Genomic DNA, 15,050 nt, shown 5'->3' with positions numbered 1-15,050 from the left:
ATAGTCATGCTCTTGTTCTGTAGTAGTGGAGACAGGTTAGTATAGTCATGCTCTTGTTCTGTAGTAGTGGAGACAGCGGTTAGTATAGTCATGCTCTGGTTCTGTAGTTCGGATTTCATAATTCACTGATGTGTCTCTCCCAGGACGCCCTTCTCAAGGTTACAATCCCAAGCAAAAAGGCTAACTTCAGCAGAGGTATTATTGAAAATAATAAGGGGGATATAGGAATGGGTTCGTCCACCGCGTTTTATTTATGGAGCAAAACTCAAAAACCATATCTGATATCTTAACCAAACTTTGCACATAGATAGGAAAGTAGGTATTTTTGCAAAACATGAAAAAAGGTTTCTTGGTTCGTCTGCCTTGAGTGTAGTCACTTTCTATAAATATTTAGGTCTTATGTTCTCCTCTAGATTGTCATGGTCTATGGCGTGTAAGCAATTAGCATGTCTTTAAAATGAGGAATGTGTAACTTGATTTAAGATCTAATCATGTACATCATGTTAATATCCAATCTGCATTGTACTATGGGCCTTGAGGCCTAAATTACTGACTAAACTGTCTGTCAGACATAGATAGGTCTAGTGGTGAACTGGTGCCTTTTGATAGTTTGGGATTTTTACAAAAAATATTTTTCAAGGTGCCATGGTAACGACTTTGACTTAGACTGAAAATGGCAGTAGTGTTCCTTTCCGGAGCAGATCTTGAACACTTGTACAATATTTCTTCACCAAACTTTGCGCATAGAAAGGCCTAGTGGTAAACTGGTGCCTTTTGATAGATTGGGAATTTTGTTGAAATTATTTTCAAGTTTCCATGGCAACGACTATGACTTAGTTTGAAAATGGTGGTAGTGCTCTTTTCCGGAGCAGATCTTGATAACCGTATAATATTTCTTGCCTTCCACACAACCAGACATGTCATAGTGGCATGGGATTTGAGTATTTGATGCTTGTTATTAAAAATACAGCCTGTTATCAAGTCTAGTCGTGCCCCACAATAAGGATGAAGTATGAGATGTCTGTGAGACCAGTACATGACATGACAGGAGGTTTGTGCATGTTATGCAGGTCCACGTGAATGCCCTGGTGAAGATGGGGAGTCTGGTGATGCAGGCAGACAAGTCCCAGGAGGCTCTGGCTTTTTTCTCCAAAGCTGAGACGGTGGACCCCAACAACTCGGACGTGTTTCACCATCGTGGACAGGTCAGGCCATGTTTTGTCATTTAATGTACTATAGATATTAGAGTCCAATAGCAACCTTTTTTCCCCTAGAATTTAGACTCAAGCAAAGCAAAGGTCGCTCTCAAGACATCTCCCCTTGTGGATCAGTGAAAACCAGGGGTCCGGAAACCGTCATATGCGCCGGACATGTCCGATTGGGAATCTCAAATGTCCGGTCTAAAATATTGCTTACCGGACATTTAAATTTTTCTATCCGGACATTCTTAAATTTTGACCGGACATGATCAACAGTTAGGACTGAGCAATTTCTGTCTGCAGTTGTAACACAATGAAGATTATCTACACTGACAAGCTTTGTTTGTTTTGATTGCTGTAAATACATCGTACCTAGAATGATAGTCCAATCGGTCAATCACTGTAATAGGCAATAAACTGAGTTGACACTGATTAATCGAGGATTTATTACTGAGAACATCTTGTTGATTTGAGTAAAATGTGTTTACAACTGTACATAAATACCTTGCATCATCGATGTACCTCATTATCCTCACAATGCTACGATACGTAACCTCAGTCAAGAAGCGAAAGCGTGACGACAGCCAGTCGACCGATGCAGATCAGTCGAGCGGATCTGCCAAACCCTCAAAGTCTGAATGATCATTTTGTAAGTCGTGGCTAACGACTTTCACTTGGTTGACATACAACGAGGATTTGCAGATTTTATTGTTTTCAGTAGCTAGTCGTATACTGAATCTTGATTGACCGCCATTTTGCTTTCTCGGATGATCGATATCAAATTTTTTTTATGGTCAATAATTAAGTACAGATGAAAAAGTATTCAAATAACTACTGCTATCAACGATAGTTTAGGATTTAGGATTATATTATCTGTCTTGTTTTTAAATAATCTTTAGTTTAAAAAAAACACTTTTCCCGTGAGGTCACGTGATAACCAAATATGGGATAATAGTCTCGATCCAAATGTTACAACGCGTACACTTGAGCAGACTCATGAATATTAATTAGACCGTTCACAACGTTGACAGATCGTTATTATAACAGAAACAAACGTATGTTTTCCATATATATCGAAAATGATATTATTTGTTTTTAATTGTCCGGTGAATTAAACAATTTAAATTGAAACAATTCATAATTCATCATATTATGAATAGGTAACAACTTGTAATTTGTGTGTAAAAAAGTCGTACTAAAACACGCTGTTTGAAGGGGGCGTGGCATAAATGTAAATGTCCGATTGGGATTTTAAATTTTCCGGACCCCTGGTGAAAACAGTACAAAGAGTGTAGACTATTAAAGCACACTCTGATTCAACAGAATGTTTACTTGAACCCAACATTAGTGTTCTTGTTGTCAGTGCATTATTTCCTTCTCAGCAGTAGAAACTAACATTTATAGTCCACTAGTCCTTACAATGATTACATATAGCAAAAATCTTAAAAAAGGCAAATTTTTACTAGTCCTCGGGATACCTTAACTATTGGGCAGTTTGGCAAAGACTACAGGACCAGTGCCCATTTCTAAGGCTAAGTACCTGGGTTTTTTCAGGTTTAGATTAAGCTTTACAGGGGTAGAAACTAACTGTTTCAGTCAACTTGTCCTTACAATGATAATATATATGATAAAGCTAAACCCCTAAAAATGGCAAATGTCTACTATTCCTTATAATACCTTAACTATTGGGCAGTGTGGCAAGGTCTACAGGACCAGTGTAAATTTCTAACGCTGCTTTAAGTAAACCAGAAAGATTTTTCAGGAAAGATCACCCATTGGAACTCCCGGGCAAATTACCGTACACAATGTTTTTTTGAAAGATCGAACTTAAAACAGGTTAAGTAGTTACAATATTTGAGCTGGACAGTCTTGTGTCATACCCTAGTAACACTGACCATATGTCTCGTTGTGTCCAGATTGGTGTGCAAGCTACAGTCATGATCTGGTGGCATAGCTGAAGTACAACTCATGTTCATTCACAGAGCTTGTTGTGCTGGCTAATAGTCGTGGTGTGATATATCTGTGATGTTACCAACATCAAAGTTCACACTGATACTCACCTATGTGAAGTTGCTGTGATGTTAGTGTGGTGTTACTGTGGTGTTACTGTGGTGTTACTGTGATGCAAGTGTGGTGTTACTGTGATGTTAGTGTGGTGTAACTGTGGTGTTACTGTGGTTTTACTGTGATGTTACTGTGGTGTTACTGTGATGTTAGTGTGGTTTTACTGTGATGTTACTGTGATGTTACTGTGGTTTTACTGTGATGTTACTGTGGTGTTACTGTGGTGTTACTGTGGTTTTACTGTGATGTTACTGTGGTGTTACTGTGATGCAAGTGTGGTGTTACTGTGATGTTAGTGTGGTTTTACTGTGATGTTACTGTGGTGTTAGTGTGGTGTTACTGTGATGCAAGTGTGGTGTTACTGTGATGCAAGTGTGGTGTTACTGTGATGTTAGTGTGGTGTAACTGTGGTTTTGCTGTGATGTTAGTGTGGTGTAACTGTGGTTTTACTGTGATGTTACTGTGGTGTTACTGTGACGTTAGTGATATCAATGTTAACATATAAACACTTAATGTGATGTTGCTGTGATGTTACTGTGTTGCTGATGATGTTGCTGACGATGAAGTAAACAGATTCACCACACAGAGCGTAATCATGGACCCTCCATAATTTCAACATGCACCATTTGAAAATTGAATGTGCCAATGATCCAGTGGCTCGGCTAAGAAGGAATTGTCCCAACTGATATTGCCAGTGATGTTTCTGTGATATTGCTTTCTTACTGGTGATGTAAGACCTACATCTTCAATAAGTTTCAAGTGGAATTTTCTTACAGCAACTGCTTTTGGTGGAGAAACTAGATGATGCTATCAAAGACTTTGACAAGAGCATCAGCCTGTCTCCGGACTTCGCAACGTCCTATGTACAGAGAGCCTATGCAGGTATGTGGCAAGAGATGCTTCGTCCTACGATACATGGGAGTACTAAGGGCGATGTTTGGCTTGCCCTGTAGATGCTGGGTTGCCTGACTCGGATAAGACTGAACATGGTGACTGTATCATAAAACAACATGCGCTCATTTGATGATAACTCAAGACCCAAGCAGATTCAGCTGACACATTACTTACCTTGTAACCCGTGAAGATCTAGGTAGAATAGGTCTTCTGCAACCCATGTTTGCCGTAAAAAGCGACTGTGCTGACCCTTTGAACCATTGACAAGTTTTGGTCAGCGTCAAACACAGAATGTACCCATGAAGATCCATAGTAGAATACGTCTTCAGTCACTCATGCTTGCCATAAAAAGTGACTACTTGTGGTAAGAGACGACTAATGGGATCGGGTGGTCAGGCTCCCTGACTTGGTTGATTGATGCATGTCATCATATCCCAATTGCGTGGATCAATGCTCATGATGTCAATCACTGGATTGTCTGGTCCAGACGCGACTATTTACAGGCCGCCATGTATAGCTGGAATATTGCTGAGTGTGGTGTTAAACAACAAACGTCACATCACATCTCACTTACCTGGTGTAAAGCCAAGTTCTTGCATTCATTTGTGACTTTCTTTAATATACAATCTCTTTCAATGTTACACAGAGCACCGATCTGCGGTGACGCAGCAGAGCCCGCTGAACCTGATGAAGGCCGATGCCAGCTTCAAGCAGGCCCTGGAGAAGTTCCCCAATTGCTCCGACATCTACTTGCTGTATGGACAGGTATGACAAAATCAGGGAAAGATGTGGATTGTAGGTTACATCGATACTCCCAGCAGACAGGGTCCCCAGTACACCATGCCTGACAGAATAGGTCTCCAGTACACCATGTTTGTAATACTTGAGTCATTCTGTGATACATATGATGCTGTTAACAATTTGATGATATGGGGGAGGGGGGAAGAAGGTGCCTGGGATCTTTGTTAGGGTTAGAAACTAACTCTTCCAGTCCACTAGTCTTTATTTATAATGAGAACATAAAGCAAAATTTCTACTGGTCCTTATGATACCTTTACCATTGGGCAGTTTGGCAAGGACTATAGGACTAGTGCCAATTTCTAACGCTGTTTGTATGGAGACTAGCCACCATTTGTTTAGCTAAAAGCTGCAAAACCAGATATATTTTTTATTTATACTAAATGCCTGAACATATGTATTTTTTAAATCATTTTGCAACAATGTATTTTTTTAGGCAGACGCTTTTTTTGGTCAACAGTCTGACGCATAATTATTTCTTCTAATATGTTTTGGAATAATTATTTTGTGACCACCCCCTGACCAAAATAAAAAAAACAACATAAAAGAACACACAAAAAACACACACAAAATATCAAGTGGTGACACATGATGGTCAGGTAAATTTACTCTATATGGATTTAGTGTGATGTTTTGTGATAGGTGTTGAGCTATACCATTGTATACACAAGACTGTGCATTCTGTAGTAACTGCTTGTCTGTGACAGGCCCAGTGTGACCAAGGAGACTTCACCCGGGCCGAGGAACTGTTCACCCGGGCCGAGAGCCTGGAGCCCGACAACGCCAACATCCTGGTGCATCGTGGGTAAGCAGACTCCACCTCCTTCTGGAATAACTTAGAACTTGTGAATTGAGAACTGATTGCTGTACAACAACACAAATGGTTGCTTAATTTGACCTTACTTATTAAACACCAGTTTCATATGCTAGTATCATAAGTCTGTTGTGCAATATGGAAATACCTTGAGACAAGTCAACCAGTAGTTGTTACTCGTGGTTCACAGTCGTCAACTGAACATAAATTACTTAGGCTTGCCACTTGTTGTGACTTGTTTTTTAATTGCATTCTGTACAAAACTGGGGCATTCGGGTAGCCTAGTGGTTAAAGCGTTCGCTCGTCACCCAGGGTTCGATTCCTCACATGGGTACAATGTGTGAAGCCCATTTCTGGTTTCCCACGCTGAAATATTGCTGGAATATTGCTAAAGGCGGGGTAAAACAATCCTTACCCACTCACACACTCACTAACACACTCACTCACACACTGGACCCGTGAAGATCCGGGGTAGAATAGGACTTCAGCAACCCATGCTTGCCGTAAAAGGTGCCTATGCTTGTCATATGTGGCGACTAACGTGATCGGGTGGTTTGTCCTGCTGACTTAGTTGATGCATGTCATCGATCCCAATTGCGTAGATCGATGCTCATGATGTCAATCACTGGATTGTCTTGTCCAGACTCGATTATTTACAGACCGCTGTCATATAGCTGAAATATTGCTGAGTGCGGCGTTAAAGAACAAACAAACAAAACACTCACACACTGTGCAAAATATATATTAAAAGTGCGTATTATGTGACCTGTGAAGATCTGGGTGAGAACTGACTTCAGCAACCCATGCTTGTTGTAGGAGTTTGTAGATCTTACTGTCATGTTACTTTTGTTGCTGTGTGTCCTGGTGTCAGTGTGATTGTCTGCTTCTCCAGGTTGCTGTGTCTGCAGACTAGCAAGGATGCTAACCAAGCCCTCACCATCATCCGACGAGCCGTGGAGGTCGACCCGCTATGTGAATATGCTCATGAAATCATTGGCACTATTGAGGTGCAGAGGTGAGGTTTTGCTATAACGTGTGGAAACAAGGTCAAAATAGGTCCCTAAGGGGCAAAAGTGAATTGCTGGTCATGCTTTTTGGGACATCTCTCGTTTTTGAAGTACCTTGGTTTCTGATATTTAGTCTGTCATCGTTGTCACATGGCGCAGTGAAAGATGTTGACAGTTCAATGAACAGCGTATTGTCCATTGGATGGGCCAGCAGCCAGTGTTCATTGTGGGGTCCAAACATTCAAATACTATAGGATCAAACCTCAATTAATCCTGAAAGCCCCTTTTAATTTCAACCTTGTGAGTTTTCAGGGGTAGAAAAATATCCCAAGACACCTATGCTTTTATAAGAGTTGACCAGATGGATTGGGGTCGTCAGACTCGGTGACTTGGTTGTTTCATTGTCATTGAGGGGGCACGGGTGGCCAAGTCGTCTAAGGTGCCGCGATTCCCTGTGCAGAATTGTGTTCCGTGGGCACGCCACAAACCTATGATTGTGGGTTCGAATCCGTGTTCGCCCCGATTATGTTTCTAGGTTTGTCAGCACCATACCCGTGCTCGTGGGTTTCACCGAAGTGGTAAACGTCTGAGACCTGCATCACTTGGGGCTTTCCACCCACATTAAGCTGACACGCTGTGATATAACTGGAATACTGTTAAAAGCGGCGTTAAACCAAACTCACTCACTCACTCATTGTCACTGAACCTCACAAAGTGGTTCGTTGGACTCAACATCAATCACTTGTCAATCCAGACTCAATGTACTTACAGGATGCCATCAAATAGCTTCAATAATGCTGAGAAGGGCATTAAACAACAAACAAACTCGATTTCCAACAGTGATGTAACATAATGTTCAAAGCCTGTGTGGAAACCAACTGATTTAGCTGGAATATTGCCGAGTGCAGCGTTAAACAACAAACAAATAAACAATGAAACCAACATTTCACACTCCTGTCTGTCATCTTCAGAACCAACATGCAGGCTGCTGAATACCACTTCAACAAGGCTATAGAGCTGTCTAAGTCAGAGGCGGAGATGGCGCACCTGTTCTCCCTACTCCACGCCTCCCAGATACAAACCCGAGTCGCACAGAAGCTGGGCATCGACGTCCCAACATTCGGACCATAAACCACCTCCACGTACAGGTAAACAGGGCTCGTCACAGCACAGGTATTCCATAAAAATTAGCAAAAGGAAAAAATGTCTTGTAATTTTATGAAGATCATTTGAAGTTATGGATACTCAGGTCAAGTTGGTTTCTTAGAAGATTTTCTGATGTAGATTATCTTAGAAGATTGTTGATGTGGAAATATATGATATTTTGTTGTCTGTTTTGATATTGATGTTTCAAAGCTTGTTGAATTGTAATTTAGGACTAATTGGAACAGAAATACTATATATTGGGGGAATGGAATTTAAAAAAAAAGATATTTAGAAGTTTGGGAATAAAGGAGAGAATATATGGAGGTCAACTAGGGCTGGGACGAGTCCAAATTTACTACCTGGGTACCCACACCCCTATCACCCGACTCTACCCGGATACCCGCTGTTAGTGTCAAGAGATAGGTTCAAAATGTCCGATTTGGAATAGTTTGACAGTAGCCCTGGCAAAATGTATTTAGATACACGTATAAAACGATGTGGTCATGCATACACTGAAGTAGACTGAAGATTATGCTTTGTTCAAACATATATAAGTCAGAAGGAACGTGTTCATAGTCATGAAGAAATGCGAACAAGAGAGACTTAAAATTGTCGTGGAAATATGTAGTTATATAGTGAATTTTTGTCTTGAAACAATATACCACATGACTAACCACGGGTCCAGGGAGTCCTGTGGGTACCCGGGTCCTACTCAGTACCCACCCGACCTGAGTACCCTGGTTACCCGTCCCAGCCCTAATGTCAACTTCTTTATTATGAGGTACACAACGTTTCGCAGTATATGCTTAGTCCTACATCAGGTGAATGAAGGAGTAACCATATACAGTGATCCCTCGCTACCTCGGTTACTACACGCGGTAACGCATGGCTCCCAAAATTTATGTACACTTTTAATACTGAGAGTTTTACACAGACATAATTGTATTGTTGTTCGTTGTTCATTTGCACATAAAGCTTCTCATTGCATAATCAACCGTTTATCGCTGAATGGAGTTCTAATAATCTGTTTGAAAACATCCGCGGCAAGTCCCGGAAATACGATTGTTCAACTAGTTAACTTTTCACACTATACATCCTTTGATCTTAGAAGCACATGCATGCAATAAAAGAGAACCACAAGCGAAGTTTATATTCTTAATTAGTGGGCAATCCAATTGTACTCCGAAACGTTGTGTTCCTCATAATAAAGTTGACATCCATATATTCTCTTCCTTATGTGTATCACTTCTAAGTACCTCTAAAGACCTGAAGTTTTGGAATGTTATTGATAAGTTATCAGGTTATCTAGGAATAATTAAACTCTTTATGGAAGTACCATGTAAAATTATTAATTCTGTTTTGATTAACGGTGAGAAATATGTGCTGTTAGGACAGCCCTGTTTGCTGGACTACCAAATGTTACTGTGTGAATGAGTGTTAGAATTATTACCTAATAAGATGAAGAAAAACCCAGAAATATTGTTGAAGCATTCCAGTGCATCAAACGAACCTTTTTCTGAATATGTCTTGGAATCCAATTGATTATGTTTATAAATGCACTTCGACTGCTTGGTCTATTCCTGCATTTATACTGGTAGTTAGGATTGAGTGTAATTGTGATATAAGCATGAGACAAAGTAACTGGATGTTCATGTAGATAGTTGGACTTGCACTTGTAAATTATAGCTCGTTTTGTACTACTTTTATTATATTAGGCCAGGCTTTTTTTTTTATTTTTAGGATTACGGATTTTTCAGCCCAAAGTCCAGGGTTGGAGGAGGGAAAAAAGCCAGATGCATTTTTTTTAATGCAGAATGCCTCTGGCATACTTTATGAGCATATTCTGTGCTCAAAAGACCGCCATTTGTGACGATAAAGCCCCTTGTAACAATAAAAATTCTACCACTTACAACACGGACAATTGGCAAGGGAGGCTATTCATTTTCGGCTTCGCGATCAACAAAGATCAATTATGTATCTCTTTACTAGTTTACAACGGTACATTTTTACTGAAAGGTGATGATATCAAATAAAATAACTGACTACACGGCTATTGGCGGGGGAAAAAAATGGAAATCTGATTTATTTATTTTTATAAAAAATGTTTACCGGTACATTTTCTCAAAAATTAGTCAGCGGGTCCGTAATCCGAAAAATATAAAACGCCTGGCCTTATCAGATTACTATACAAGAGAGAATGGGGATGATGAGACTGACAGTGCTAGGTGTGATGTAAACAGATGTCTATGTGTTGTCAATATCCACTTCCACCGAACCTAGTTGAAAGGTGAAACAGAATATTTGTGTTGCGACAATTTCACCATGTGCTTCATGGTACGATACTTATGATAAAGTTTGGCGCTTATAGTAAGTGGTGATCCTTCAGTCTTTTCAGAGGATCTCCATATATATATATATATAACTGATAGTAGAACGTAAGTTGGGCTTTTGAAGAGGGTTTTTTTGTCAACTTTTTTCGAAAAGGACTTAAAAGAAGTGTAGTATCTGTGATTATATAAATTGTTTACAACTGAAATTCATGATATTTGTGATGATATTAGTCTATCTTCTAAACAGCAAACAGCATGTGAATATAGTCCTGGGTGACCCATCTTCTCGAGGCAAGGGAGTTAACTGACTTAATAAGTCTAGTTTCCACGCATGGTAAACAAGGCTGGAATAATGGAGTTGTAATCTGGCTGGACTAACGGGTCTTTGCATAGTCCAATCAAACTAGCGAAATGAAATGGACAACTGGTTAGTAAACTGCAGGCAGATATTGTTTGATTGCAGGATTTGCAAAGCATGTGTACCGACAACGTGCCGTCAGCAGAAATCTTTTCATGTTTTTAATCAAGGTGCTCACATGATTTGATGAACTTTCCATAGTAAGACCTGTTTTATTACAATATAGATCTTGATTATCGATCAGATCGTCTTGACTGGACGCAAGTGATGGAATCGGATTGGTCCATAGGAGAGGCTTAGAAGGGACATAACTCGTAATATCCACTGGTGGCGCTATGATCGATCCCTGGAATTCCAGCCTAGTTGGGCAAGGGTGGCAACTGGACTTTTACAGTCAGTTAACTCCCTTTCCTTCGGAAGTGACTTAATGCTGTATTGTTTCAAAATGTGATAACACAATCTTCAGCGTTAGAAATTGGCACTAGTCCTGTAGTCCTTGCCAAACTGGCCAATGGTTAAGGTATCATAAGGACAAGTAGAAATTTGCCCTTTTTAAGGGTTTTACTATATGTTATCATTATAAGGACTAGTGGACGAAAACTGTTAGTTTCTAACCCTGATCTTGTCTTTCCCTTTCGGACTAAATGTACTTCGTTCCCAGTGGAAATATAGCTAACCAGTTATTTCACCAAACAAGTAATGAACACAAATATTGCTAGATTGAGTTTGTTGCAATGATAATTTTTGCTGCCTTTGAGTTTGTTTTATCCGTTATCGTCAAGGTGTTTGCTTCTGTTGAACTGGGAGCTGGTGTCTCGTTCTGTTGCCATGGTTTCTTCCCTATTCCTACATGGGTTTTAGTTGATGGAGATGAAGATGTGGAAGTCGTATACACCTGTTTATCACATTAATATATCAGCTATTGTCATTGATTTGTATGTTCTATGTTTTGCTGTTGTTTTGAATGTGGAGGCTATTATTGTTATTGTGCTTTAACATGGAGTGAGATGTTTCATAGTTTATCATTTGTTAGAGATGCTGTTGTGTGTGATGCTGCATTGAGGTGTGATGAGTTGCATGACTGGATGAGAGAGTTGCCATCACACACCATTAGAAACACATGGGCATCAGTTTGTATGGATAAGTGAAAACAAGGGAGACAACTCATGTTTAAATCATAGAATGTAAAGGTCTTCAAGTTATGATATTAATTTGATTTTCTAAATTTGTATTGAAATGGAAGATAAATATTTGAATAAATTATTTATCATTTGATAAAATGAGTCAACACATCAAGATTGATGAAAGACAACTAATTGGATTGGGCTTAAAAAAATAAAATAATTGGTTTTCAGGCAATGGCTTTTGAAAATATAGTGCGGGCCGGCGGTGTGTTTCGTTTGGTTGTTCAAACTAATATGTAACCAAATAAACAGATGTATAGCCAAATAAACAGTTGTGGGAAAGGGCCTCCCTACATTAATATATAATACTGAAATACGGTACTACCTATGGACTTGGAAAATTTCAGGATTTTTAAAAAATAATTTAAAAGATGGAAATAAAAATGAAACATGCGGCAAACTTTATGATGATGCAGATGGTGCCTGAGAACCAAGACCATTATTTTTTTTAGCCTTGATCAGGTCATGGGAAATGTTCTCCATTAGATGGTATTTTGACAACAGTTTCGATGTAGATAGTGGGTAGCCTGACACTTGGCTCATACAGGTGCTAGTCAGTGTTCACAGATGTATGTGGCACGGGTGGCCCAGTGGTCTAAGGTGCCACGATTCGCTGTGCAGAGTTGTGTCCCTTGGGCACACCAGAAACCTATGATTGTGGGTTCGAATCCGGGTTCGCCCCGATTATGTTTCTAGGTTTGTCAGCACCATACCCGTGCTCGTGGGTTTCACCAAAGTGGTAAATGTCTGAGACCTGCATCTCTTCGGGCTTTCCTCCCACATTAAGCTGACACGCCGTGATATAACTGGAATACTGTTAAAAGCAGCGTTTAACCCAACTCACTCACTCACAGATGTACATCATGATGTGGTGATGTGGCACATTATACACTCAACAATCATGTGGTTCTACATTTCACAATCACCAGTTTGAATGTCCTGGCAATGATCACTATCAGGCCACTGTAACATGCAGGCAGTGATCACTATCAGGCCACTGTAACATGCAGGCAGTGATCACCATCAGGCCACTGTAACATGCAGGCAGTGATCACCATCAGGTCACTGTAACATGCAGACAGTGATCACTATCAGGCCACTGTAACATGCAGACAGTGATCACTATCAGGCCACTGTAACATGCAGGCAGTGATCACCATCAGGTCACTGTAACATGCAGACAGTGATCACTATCAGGCCACTGTAACATGCAGACAGTGATCACTATCAGGCCACTGTAACACGCAGACAGTGATCACCATCAGGCCACTGTAACATGCAGGCAATGATCACCATCAGGTGACTGTAACATGCAGGCAATGATCACTATCAGGCCACTGTAACATGCAGGCAGTGATCACTATCAGGTCACTGTAACATGCAGGCAGTGATCACCATCAGGTCACTGTAACATGCAGGCAATGATCACTATCAGGTCACTGTAACATGCAGGCAGTGATCACTATCAGGCCACTGTAACATGTCAAGTGTCAAACACCCTCTGTCAACATCGCATCTTGCCAATATTACCAGACCATTTTGTGGTAAAGTTCTCATCTAACATCTTGCCTACATTATCAGACCACTTAGTGATAGACTCATCATTCAACATCCTGCTGCCCTTACCACAGACCATTCGAGAAGATAGTTGTCATTCAATATCTTGCTTACTTTTCAAGACCGTACAAGCATATAGTCACCAGTCATTTGTGAAATGAATGTGAATGTGTGTGCCAGTGTATGTGAACATCTTGCCCACACCACCTAACCGATGATTCAATGCTGTGTGTGGATGAGTTTATGGATGAATATCTGAATCAGCTTGTGCTTCTGTGTGAGTGATTATTTTTTCCAAATGTGAATTTTATTATCCTGATGATTTTGCTGCTAAATGTTGCTATTTTCTTTCCCTATGACATAACTCTGCAATGATCTGGGCCCATTCCACAAAGCAATCTTAGTGCTATGATAATCTGTTGCCTATGCTAAAGTATTGGAGTTACGATCACCTTAGCGCTAAGATCCCTTTGTGGAACAGGCCCCTGTACCCTTGTGTTGTACACCAAGCTGTAACCTAGTGTTGTACACCAAGCTGTAACCTAGTGTTGTACAGTTGTACACTAAGCTGTAACCTAGTGTTGTACAGTTGTATACCAAGCTGTAACCTAGTGTTGTACAGTTGTACACCAAGCTGTAACCTTGTGTTGTACAGAGTTGTACACTAAGCTGTAACCTAGTGTTGTACAGTTGTACACCAAGCTGTAACCTAGTGTTGTACAGTTGTACACCAAGCTGTAACCTTGTGTTGTACAGAGTTGTACACCAAGCTGTAACCTAGTGTTGTACAGAGTTGTACGCCAAGCTATTACCAAGCATTGTACAGTTGTACACCAGGCTGATGTGACTTCATTTGCTTCAAACATAATATAGGAGGTTGCACCTGGAATGTGCATAATTGACTGATTCCTGTATGTCTAACAACATGGGAATGTTTTGAACAAATACATCAATGACTTCCATCACAACCATTCTCCATATTCAGGCCCCCCTAATACATTTTGCAATCTGTGTCAGACATTAGACTGCTTGCCTGAACCTGTCATTTAGGCATCATTTTCAGTTTATTTTTGTGTGGCTTTTGTTGGCTGAACAAACCAGACTGGAATTCATCGTACAAGACACGTCGATCAGAGGCCAAGGTTGCAAACTGACTGATGAAACAGGCCTTTCTCCCATGCTGGTGAATATCATGTTCCTTGATTCTGTTTGAATCTTTCCAGGAAATGCATCCAGTTGTGGACAAATTAAGTCCAAACTTGACATTTGTCTAATATTTCATGTATTTCAAAAGCATTTTTGTAGTAAATATTAGATTGTCTTCTTCCTTTCTTTAATTCTTGCTTGTGGTCCATCTTTTGATGTGTCAATATTTATAATCAGTGACAAATTTAGATTTTGATATTTACAATACACCAGCGTTAGAAATTGGCACTAGTCCTATAGTCCTTACCAAACTGTGGGTACAATGTGTGATGCCCATTTCTGGTGTCCCTCGCTATGATATTGCTGGAATATTGCTAAAAGCGGCGTAAAACCATATTCACTCACTCACCTTACCAAACTGACCAATAGTAAAGGTATCCTAAGGACTAGTAGAAATTGGTCCATTTTAAGGGTTTTGCTATGTGATATCATTATAAGGACTAGTGGACAAAAACTGTCAGTTTTTAACCCTGTACAGTCAACTCTGGACGTT

General features: G+C 40.2%; 1 protein-coding gene across 1 annotated transcript in view; it reads left to right on the top strand.

Annotated features, from left to right (window-relative positions):
- LOC139458217 (mitochondrial import receptor subunit TOM70-like) overlaps window positions 1–10,017 on the top strand; it is a 30,038-nt gene extending 20,021 nt beyond the window's left edge. Inside the window, exons 7-12 of the mRNA XM_071239563.1 lie at window positions 1,071–1,205; window positions 4,040–4,145; window positions 4,804–4,922; window positions 5,663–5,760; window positions 6,662–6,784; window positions 7,748–10,017. Of these exons, the coding sequence (XP_071095664.1) occupies window positions 1,071–1,205; window positions 4,040–4,145; window positions 4,804–4,922; window positions 5,663–5,760; window positions 6,662–6,784; window positions 7,748–7,907 (741 nt within the window). The 3' untranslated portion in view covers window positions 7,908–10,017. The remainder of the gene's footprint in view (window positions 1–1,070; window positions 1,206–4,039; window positions 4,146–4,803; window positions 4,923–5,662; window positions 5,761–6,661; window positions 6,785–7,747) is intronic.
- Window positions 10,018–15,050: the final 5,033 nt, after the last annotated feature.

Source organism: Haliotis cracherodii, unplaced genomic scaffold (assembly GCF_022045235.1).
Source record: "Haliotis cracherodii isolate W230 unplaced genomic scaffold, xgHalCrac1.p SCAF_12, whole genome shotgun sequence".
In the NCBI taxonomy this organism is placed as follows: domain Eukaryota; kingdom Metazoa; phylum Mollusca; class Gastropoda; order Lepetellida; family Haliotidae; genus Haliotis; species Haliotis cracherodii.
Note: the sequence above shows the minus strand (reverse complement) of the source record. Positions and strands in the feature narration are given on the sequence as shown.